This window comes from Hylobates moloch, unplaced genomic scaffold (assembly GCF_009828535.3).
Source record: "Hylobates moloch isolate HMO894 unplaced genomic scaffold, HMol_V3 SCAFFOLD_19, whole genome shotgun sequence".
Classification (NCBI taxonomy): Eukaryota; Metazoa; Chordata; class Mammalia; order Primates; family Hylobatidae; genus Hylobates; species Hylobates moloch.
The window spans coordinates 41445022-41455601 of NW_026652294.1; the positions used below are offsets into that span (position 1 = coordinate 41445022).

Here is a 10580-nt window from a genome sequence, read left to right on the forward strand (position 1 = left end):
TTCCAAAAGGAAATGAAATCTGTACCACAAAGTAACTGGGAGGTTTGAATGCTGTGAAACTGTTTAACTTCTTCCATTCTTTCAAGCCCTTTCTTTATACTGTGTTAGAACTGTGCTTTCATTCTGCATTCTTGTTTATTTCCATCACCATCATCCATTCTTGTTCATTTCCATCACCATCATCTCTAATTTTGACCATTTTAATAGCCTCCTAAACAGTCTTTGAAGGCTTTCATCTTTCCCACCTTACTCATTCCTCCATACTGCTGCCGTAATTGTGTCAACTCTCCTCTTTAAGAAATTGGACCAATTTGATGTGTGTCCTTGTTCCTTAGCACTACATATGAGGCCATACCCTTCACAATCAGGCCTGAACTTCCATATCTGGCCTCATCTGCTCCCCTTTGCTCATGAAGCCTATGCTAAAACTGTGCTGAAATCTCATGCTTGTTTTCTTTTCTTAGAATGATCCATATGTTTTTTTTCTCTTTCACCTGATGACTGTCTGGTCATCTTTTAGGAATCAGCTCACAGTCTCCTTGAGAAGCCTTTCTGGATTTCCAAAGTTAGCAGCTCACTCTATGTTATCGCCACACTTGTTTCTCACACTTATGTCAGAGTATGTATGTTGCACATACATACAGCATATATCTGTTTGAATTGCCGTCTTCCACACTGGATTGAACTCCTCAAAGACAGGGATAACTGTCATATCTTTGGTGTCCATTTCTGTACCAGACATATAGTTGATACTCAGTAAAATTGGTTGAATGGAATTGAGAGTGCATTTGTCACCTTCATGTCTCCTCAGAGCATCTTATTTCATTTACCTTCTATTGAAGTTGGGTTCACTGCCTACGTTCATTTTTGTCATTATCTCTGATTGCACATATTAGGAGCTCCACAAATGCTGAATAAAGGAATTAGTTCTAATAGCACTAAAGAGCTTATAATTAAGAGACAAATGTATTTTTAGATGCAAAATTATCTAAAGATTTTATTTCCTTGATATACAGGACAGTGACAAAGAACTTCACATTTTGTGCATTTCTTTGGTCACATTTTCTTTCGTTAGAATGAATTACTCTTCACTTATGACTTTTGTATGAACCTCCCGACTCTTCACTCTCAGCTTGATGACTTGGGACTCAGCAATGTCAGCCCGTTCCTCGGCCTCCTCCAGCTCGTGCTGGAGCTTGCGGAACTTGGCAAGGTTGACATTGGATTGTTCCTCCTGAGAACAGAGATGCATTTGAGATAAGAAGAAAATTGGACATTTTCTGGTTGTTATTGCTTTTGTTACTTCAGGATTTGCCTCATGAATGAGAAAGAAAAAGGCTCTGTTGTCCAGGTGTGGTGGCTCACACCTGTAATCCCAGCACTCTGGGAGACTGAGGCGGGTGGATCACCTGAGGTCAGGAATTCAAGACCAGCCTGGTCAACATGGTGAAACCCCCGTTACTAAAATTAGCCTGGCGTAGTGTTGGATGCCTGTAATTCCAGCTACTCAGGAGGCTGAGGCAGGAGAATCTCTTGGACCCAAGAGGCAGAGATTGCAATGAGTTGAGATTGTGCCATTGCACTCCAGCCTGGGCAACAAGAGTGAAACTCTGTCTCGAAAAAAAAAAAAGAAGAGAAAAAGGCTTTATTGTTTAGTGACATAGTTATTTGAGAGCAAGGCATCTCACAAACTTGCCTATGTAAATGAATGTGCTTATGACTCTCCTCAAGTCTCTCTCACTTGACTCTTTCTGGCAAACTGAAGAGGCTTCAGTGATAACCGGAAGAACAAAGTAGCAGGGATCTGAATTCAATCTTGTTTCTAAAAAGCAAACTTTAAAAAATAGGTGCAGTAGTGGCATTTGGTGCCAAGAACCTTAAGGAAGGTTTCAGAATTAACAGAATGAAAAAGATAACTGCAGCCGAATTGAAAAAAAAAAGTCCCAAGATGGATTTATCATGAAGTTAAATGAGGCTTAGAATTCATACCCTCATTTGCACAGGTCCATATGAGTGCTGAGGGTTGTAGAATGTTCTAGATAGGGAGGGAAGTAGATTGCAACCAAGAAACATTTGTATGTTAACATGTCTGGAAAATTGCTTAAAGAGGTCTCAGAAGAAATTAAACTCAAATCTCTAAGGCTCCAGTAATTTATGGTTCATTTTTCTCATTCTAAATATTCATGTTCATACGTAATTATGTATTCCCAATTTAAAGAAAGCCCCCTAAATTCTATAAACTTTAGGCCCCACAAAACCTGGATGTGCATCTGAACCTTTGATTTCCACTGTGGAGATACTCACAGCCTCTTCAGCTTGTCTCTTGTAAGCTTTGACTTTGGTTTGCAATTTGTCCACCAAGTCCTGCAGCCTGAGAATATTCTTGCGGTCCTCCTCAGTCTGAAAGAGGGGCAAGTAGATAGTGCCATTATTTTAAAATAACTCATTATTTTCTTGAAAGCTGTAGGCCCGGAAGATATGAAAACACTGGTCACCTGGTAAGTGAGTTCCTTCACTCTTCTCTCATGTTTGCGAAGACCCTTGACAGCCTCAACATTGCGCTTCTGTTCACTTTCCACCTCGCTTTCAAGCTCTCTCACCTGGAAGGGAACAAAGATGTTTACCAGTTTGGCTGTAACTGGTCACATGAGCAGGCTAGGAATTGAGTGAAAGTTGTGGAGACCCACCCTGGCCTCCAGTTTCTGGATCTGCTTCTTCCCGCCCTTCAGGGCCAGCTGCTCAGCCTCATCTAGACGGTGCTGCAGGTCCTTCACTGTCTGCTCCATATTCTTCTTCATCCGCTCCAGGTGGGCGCTGGTGTCCTGTTCCTTCTTCAGCTCCTCAGCCATCATGGCAGCCTAGTTAGCAAATAAAATGCGAAAATAATGAATTCTGATGACAGCAGGCAGCATGCATGTGTCAGTAAGACAAATGCTCATCTTGCTTACATCAGTGATGGCCTTCTTGGCCTTCTCCTCTGCATTGCGGGCTTCCTGGACAATGTCCTCCATCTCTCCCTGGATTTGGGAAATGTCTGTTTCCAGCTTCTTCTTGGTGTTGATCAGGCTGGTGTTCTGTTTCAAATTAATGAAAGAGAAGAGAAGCACATTTAATTACAACAATTCACATTGTCATTTTACCTAGTGTACACAGGCAAAAATTATTGATCATAAGAAATGTTTAGAATAAAAACTAAATTAGAAGATAATTCTAAGTTTATGCCTTTTCTCCTTTCTATATATAGCTCTATTAATCAAACTTCTAAATTTAATTTCTGATATCAAACATACTCAACTATTACTGTTGCCATTTGTAAGCATGAAACACAACCCGCAAAACTCAAAGTGTTGTACTGTGCAGCACCACACCACAGCTCATTTAAAATGAATCAGTAATTTTTAGCTATTAACTCATGTTGGTTGGCTCCGTATTTATAAATGCATAAATAGTAGTCTTGTTGACCCGGCGCGGTGGCTCATGCCTGTAATCCCAGCACTTTGGGAGGCCAAGGTGGGCAGATCACGAGGTCAGGAGATTGAGACCATCCTGACTAACACGGTGAAACCCCGTCTCTACTAAAAATACAAAAAAATTAGCCGGGCGTGGCGGTAGGCACCTGTAGTCCCAGCTACTCAGGAGGCTGAGGCAGGAGAATGGCGTGAACCTGGGAGGTGGAGCTTGCAGTGAGCCGAGATCGAGCCACTGCACTACAGCCTGGGCGACAGAGCGAGATGCCGTATCAAAAAAAAAAAAAAAAAAAAAAAAGTAGTCTTGTTGGGATAAAAATGAACCAAGAATCCCTTCTGTTTTTGGCAAGTTGACGGTATTTGGAATAGTCAACTTCAGATACTGTTAATAAGAAAAATGTTGCATATTAATTTGATTTTAAAAATTATATAAAGCATGTGATTTTAACACTTCTATAATAGTTATGTTTATATAGTACAACTTTCTGAAGTATACAGTAATATATATTTATTGTAAAAGATAGTAGAACATCCAAATTAGCAGACAAGAGACAAAAAATAATTATTGCGCTCTCACCAGAGATAAAGGATAAATTTTTATTTATCCTTCTGGATGTTTCCTATATGTTTATAAGGGAAAAAAGATCACATAGCCTATATTATTTTTAAGTTGCTTTTTTAACTTACTATAATGTAAACATCTTCCCATGGCAATAAATGCATACTACAGTGGTTACATATTAGCCATTGTGAGGATATACCACCATTTATTTAACAAATTCACTACATACAACAAATGCTAACTAGTCTTAATAATGGCCTCCACGAATTTGAACTAAAGAGCTTCTCTTTGTATCCCATGAGGTTAGCATTCTGTGCATATGTGATACATAAATATTATTTAGTGGCTTTTTGTTTTTCTCCTCTTTTATTTGCCTATCTTTTTGTAGCTTACAGTTGCATAAGACAAGACAGCTACAAATGTTGTGTGTATGTTTATTTGTAGGTGGTCTTCTGTGCTTTTTAAATAAAAGTTTCTAGAATTCCAGATTATTTCAACTCGACATGATTATGCCAGCCCATAAATATACTTGTGAACCAGCTAGGTCCCAGTAAATCCTTACAGCACCCTGTACATTTTCCAGAGCTCTAGGAAGGGACGAAGATTACTTTTTACTTTATAAACAAGCTTATCTTCTCAAATTGTCTTCAGCTTCAGGAAGTACATTTTCTAAACTGTAGTCTTGAACCTCACCTGAGTGTGCAGAAGTTGCACACGCTCACTGGCATCCAGAAGCTCTTGCTCTGCCATTTTCCTACTTCTCTCAGTCTGTTCCAGGGATGCCCTGAGCTCTTCAACTTCAGCCTGCATCAGGTTAGCTCTGCGCTCAACCATTGCCAGTTGTTCCTTAAGGTCATCTTGGCCTCTGATGGCATCATCCAAATGTAGCTGAGTGTCCTACACAGAAAGAGAAAAAGTCTCTTACTCATGCTCCACTTAAAGCAAATGCAAACTTATGGTCATGTACACTCTCTGATCTTAATGACTTAGAGTATGATTAGATAGGAGCAATCTGCAAGTACCTTTAATAATAAATTCTTTGTAGCTGAGGGTTGCAGTTCTACTCAAAAGAACATGATGTTTTATTATTTTAGACCTTGAATCATTAAAAAATACCATGGCTAGGTCTACAAAATTTTGGATCAGGAAAGTATCCTTAGACTTCAGCTAGTCCAGTGGTGCTATTTTACATATTAAGCAAATGAAGTCCAGATTAATGAAGTGATTTAAGCAGTGGCATGTAGCCAAACTCTTTCATCACTTCCTCCATCTCCCTACCCCTCACTACAGTGCTTCTCTGCAGATAACAAAGCAAACTCCGTCCTAGACCTTCCAGAATTAAGCTGTTTTTCAGTTGTGTGTGTATAACTTTGAACTTTGAACTGATTACCATGTTGCTTAGGTGATTTATGACACATAGTCCTCGTAAAACATTAAAATTTGAGTTACACAATGGCACTAAGACTGTACAACACTACGTGTATTTACCCCAGCATACCTTCAGTATTCCTTGTGTGTTTCTAAGATTCCTTAGTGCCTCAGCAGCCTGGCGGTTGGCATGGTTCAGCTGGATTTCCATTTCATTAAGATCTCCCTCCATCTTCTTCTTGATCCTCAGAGCATCATTTCTGCTCCTGATCTCAGCATCCAGTGTACTCTGCATTGACTCCACAACTCTGAGATGGTTCCTCTTTAGCTGATCTAGTTCTTCATCTTTTTCAGCAATTTTTCGGTCAATCTCAGATTTCACCTGATTTAGCTCAAGTTGAATGCGAAGAATTTTGCCTTCTTCATGCTCAAGAGATGCCTTAATAAAAGCAACATTTATTTAGGTTACCTAAAGAGCTTTTTATTTCTTTCACATTATGATAATTTCTCCAAGAAGGCATTAAAAACCCCATAAACTATCATATCTCTTAATGTAGCCTATTAGCTCTGCATTCTCAAGGTACAATTCAGTATTTTTCACTGAATTACATGTGTTATTCCCTAAAGATTTGCAACATGATAGTGATCTCAGTTGCTATTAATTTTCAATTTATTTATAATGCAGAGCTAAGCAAATGAAAAATGTACCTCTGCTTCCTCTAGGGAAGCCTGTAGTTCACTCTTCTCATGATCAAGTTGTTTCTTTACTTTCTCCAGTTCGTGGATATGCTTTCCACCCTCTGCAATTTGCTCTGTCAGGTCAGAAATCTCCTCTATAATAATAAAATACCAAATTTCAGTTGAGTAGAAAGAAAAATTGAAAAGATATCTCCCTACCAATTTTGAAATAGAATGATTACAGTGACTCACGTTGTAAGTTCTTATTCTCTCGCTTTAGAGTTTCAAGATGATCCAGGGATTCCTCGTAGGCATTCTTCACCTTGAACAGCTCAGTGCTGAGAGAACGTGACTCCTTCTGGGAGGCCTCAAGTTCAGCCTGAGTTTCCTCATACTTCTGTTTCCATTCTGCCAGAACCTGGAAGTATATAGAAAATAAGCCTTTGAAACCAAGAATGATGTTAGTTTCCCCCGGGAGCTGGTACTGTGGACCACCTTGTCAAAGTTTCTTTGCTTCTTATCGAGAGCTATGCAGGCAGCATTAGATCGTTCCACATCAATCATGAGGTCCTCTACTTCATTCTGTAGCCTCTGCTTTGTCTTTTCAAGAGAAGCACATTTGGAATTCACAGCTTCTACATGTTCTTCTGCATCCTGCAGACGCTGGGCCAGCTTCTTCCTGAAAATTGGGTCAGTATGAGTGACCAAGAGCAGACTCAGAGTCACCACAGTGCCCTTTATAAAGCTGCTGACTAGGAAAGCATATTTCCCCAAGAGTTGTCTACAAGTTGTTGAATTTTTCTAAACATTTTCACTCTCTTAGAATTCTGTTTTCCCTGTTGAGTTCTTATTTTTATCCATCTCAGGTATTGCCAAACATATTTATGAAGCACGTGTGTGTGTGTGTATGTGTGTGTATGAGAGAAAGAGAATATAAGTTAGCACTAGAGCTGAGTGAGCAATGTGAAAATTTGCTCCTCTTTCTTTGTTTTTATTTCACTAAGCTGGTCCTCTATAGTGTGGCACATTTTCTTGAACTTTGCCTGGGGTGAGAAGTAGAAAACAGGAAGAGACAATACATTTCTCTTTTGAAGCCTGGGATTTAGAGATCTGTAACTACTTGTGGAAAAGGGCTGAGTTTTATTTACTTTGAGGAAGAAATGGCAACCATGAACAGGAGGCATATCACCAAGGAATGGTAGCATTGAGTAGTATCTTTAAGCATTTTCTAGTATGGTTCTGTTTATTTTGAAAATGAGGAAACTGCAGCCCAGAGTGATATGTTCAAGGTCATACAATGAATCAGTAACTTTCTGGATTTGGTGGCCTTCGATAATAAATATTACTGCATTATTGCATTTCCCAAATTTCCTTGAAAATCTTATCTACTATTCTTTTCACCAACCTATGTAATTCATGACCTTTCCCAGCCCACACTCTTATCTAGAACTCTCTCTGGAAATGCTTGCTACAAACTCTTTCATCCTGTTTAATTCTAACAACTACTGAGATAAATTAAATTTAGAAAGGCTTCTTTCACTAGGAATATAATGCTTTTTTTCCTTCTATGTGTAAATCTGTAAATCTCATGACTTGTAGTCCACAAACAGTACATGTAATTAGTGAATACATCCATTGATATAGGTTGTTAGTTGAAATAATGACAGCATATGACAACCTTAATATAAACATTCAATACTCCAGGTAAGGAAAAACTGATTATTGTTAATTGTAATACTCATAATAATTTACCAGATAGTCTCAATATCTCAATTTTTCCTTCTATTAAAAGATACTAATTCTATTTAATTCAGAAATAATATTCTGATAATTAATAATCCATCTTGGTGGAAAGAAATTTAAGATGCTCCTGGACCAGAATGGGTGGAGGGATCTGGTGTCATTCCATTCTCCAGTGGACATACACTGGGCTTTAAGAAGAAGAATATGGTGGAATCTACCAACCTATAATAAAATAAGCTGAAGTCTTTCATGCGTCCCCAAGCCTGGAATATTCTCTTTTTTCTATTTTTCCTTCACTGCCTTTACTTTTATTTCTTCCTGCCCCCCTGCACTAAAAGCGCATACTTGGCCTCCTCCAGCTCCTCTGTGCGCTGGATGGCGTCCGTCTCATACTTGGTCCTCCACTGGGCAACCTCACTGTTGGCCTTGGACATTCCCTTCTGCAGCTCAGCCTTGGCTTCCTGCTCCTCCTCATACTGTTCCCGCAGCAGGTCACAGTCATGGCGGGCTGACTGCAGGGCATGGGCCAGAGCGCTCTTGGCCTAGACCAACCAAAAACTATGTGATATAAGTTTATCTTCTGATCATTGAAATTCTCTATGCAAAATTCAATAGTGTATTATGTTGCACGGTTCAAGTGATTGAAAGTATCAGCTAGAGAATTCTCACCTTAGTCTCCTCTTCTAGCTGTCTCTTTAATTCTTCAATCTGTTGTGTAAATGCTTGTTTGCCTCGGGATAGCTGAGAAACCATAGCATCTTTTTCATCTAGCTGTCGTGAAAACTCACCTGTGGAAGACAAAACATCAATGATTTAGTTCTGTTGTCTAGGTAAACAATAATTTAAAGAATGGAATAACATTATAACCCTCTTATTTCATATGATGAAAAAAACCCTCAAGATTTTCAGTGCTGTTGAGAAGGTTATTTCTTGCTTTTTAAAAAATGTATGAGTTTTCTTTGATATTTTAGAATTCGAGAACTTTTGAGTAATGCTGAGGCACAAAAAATCTCCTGAGCCCAGGGAGCTTAATTCTTTTCCCCAATTGTAGCTTAGAATCATTGCATTTTACTGTCTCATAATAAAAAGATGGAGGAATAAGTAAGACATGATAAATGAACGTACAGGGCTTGAGAAATTACTTGTATTTGATAGGTAAAGGCTTGTCTTTCGTTCGTCACCTCTCCAAAGGCTGATGCTATTTATTTACTGACCTGATTCTGTGTGTAAACGTGCCTTCTGGGCTGACAACTCATTTATTAAGCGTTGTTGCTCCTCTTCCTTTGTTTTTGTTTCGCTAAGCTGGTCCTCTAGGGTGCGGCACATTTTCTCAAAGTTTGCCTGGGGTGAGAGGTAGAAAACAGGAAGAGACAATACATTTTTATTCCAGAGGCTGGGATTTAGAGATCTGTAACTACCTGTGGAAAGGGGCTGACCCTCACCTCTCAATACTGGACTACAGGCCCCCCACCATCCCGGTTAATTTTGTATTTTATAGAGACGGGGTTTCCGGCTGGTCTCACTCCCTGCGGCCTCCCAAAGTGCTGGGATTACAAGCGTGAGCCACCGCGCCCGGCCGAAAGGGGCTGATTTTTATTTACTTTTTAAATCAATCTTGCATGGTGGCTATAAAGTAGTAGAGGCATTTAATTTGGCTAAATAATGAACACATGATTATCAAAATTATATTCTCTTTGAAAGTGTGAACATTTAAATTCTGCATCATTTAGAGTATGGTTTTTAGATAAACCTTTTTTGTAATTATATATTTTTTTCATGGTAATAGTATCAAAGGTTAAAGTGTTTTCTACAAAGAAGTTAAGAGAACTTAAGTGATTCAGTACAATAATATGTAGTAGGAGTAAGTTTAAGCTTCAGATGGCATCTAATATTTGTGTAATTTGACTAAAAATAGTCATATATAAACTTGGTCATTTTGAATTGTTGCAAATAAAGATGAAAAGGGCACAAGTTAATGAAGACCTTGGCTTTGGAGACAGTCTCCATGTTACTAGCAAGGTCATCGATCTCCATCTTCAGCTCACTCTTCTCCTTCTCCAGCTTCTGCTTGACCCGCTGAAGGTTGTCAATCTGCTCCCCAAGCTCGACCACACTATCTGCGTGCTTCTTCCGAAGAGCAGCTGCCGTGGCTTCGTGCTGCAGGGTGGACTCTTCTAGGTCCCTGCGCATTTTCTGGAACTCAGCCTCCCGCTTCTTGTTCATCTCAATCTGGGCTGAAGTGGCCCCACCGGCTTCTTCCAGCCTCTCGCTGATCTCCTCCAGTTCCCGGGAGAGGTCAGAGCGCTGCTTCTCTGCTTTGGCCCGGGAGGCCCGCTCTGCCTCGATTTCCTCCTCCAGCTCCTCAATGCGGGCCTGGTTGTGATATGTCAACATTAATGTGAATTTATGTCAATTTTGTTTCCTGTAATGCCCAGAAAAGGTGGAGGTTATAACTTACCTGTAACTCTTTGATCTTCTTTTGTAGCTGCATTGCAAGGGCTTGTTCATCTTCAATCTTGCCTTGCAGATTGCTCATTTCAAACTCTTTCCTATTAGAAGAGCAACACATTAGCTTATAATTACTTCTCTTACCAATCTTCTTTTCTATGTATAATGTAAGATTTTTTTTATACTGCTGGTGTTGAAGGAGTGAGTAGTACAATTTACAGATTAATAATGTATTAGTTTAATTAAATAAAAAGGTCAAAGGTGTCATTATTTTTTTCCATATGTCGTGATGTAACATTTTGGAGATCTTTTTA

At 39.3% G+C, this 10580-nt stretch overlaps 1 protein-coding gene across 1 annotated transcript in view; it reads right to left on the reverse strand.

Annotated features, from left to right (window-relative positions):
- Positions 1-1081: 1081 nt before the first annotated feature.
- The window catches only part of LOC116458371 (uncharacterized), a 92007-nt gene continuing 82508 nt past the window's right edge, over positions 1082-10580 (reverse strand). Inside the window, exons 73-87 of the mRNA XM_032137991.2 lie at positions 10277-10450; positions 9802-10191; positions 9033-9159; positions 8488-8606; positions 8164-8360; positions 6571-6754; positions 6328-6493; positions 6106-6230; positions 5528-5836; positions 4723-4926; positions 2949-3074; positions 2688-2858; positions 2496-2600; positions 2305-2400; positions 1082-1234 (exon numbers count right to left, since the gene is read on the reverse strand). Of these exons, the coding sequence (XP_031993882.1) occupies positions 1082-1234; positions 2305-2400; positions 2496-2600; positions 2688-2858; positions 2949-3074; positions 4723-4926; positions 5528-5836; positions 6106-6230; positions 6328-6493; positions 6571-6754; positions 8164-8360; positions 8488-8606; positions 9033-9159; positions 9802-10191; positions 10277-10450 (2646 nt within the window). The remainder of the gene's footprint in view (positions 1235-2304; positions 2401-2495; positions 2601-2687; positions 2859-2948; positions 3075-4722; positions 4927-5527; positions 5837-6105; positions 6231-6327; positions 6494-6570; positions 6755-8163; positions 8361-8487; positions 8607-9032; positions 9160-9801; positions 10192-10276; positions 10451-10580) is intronic.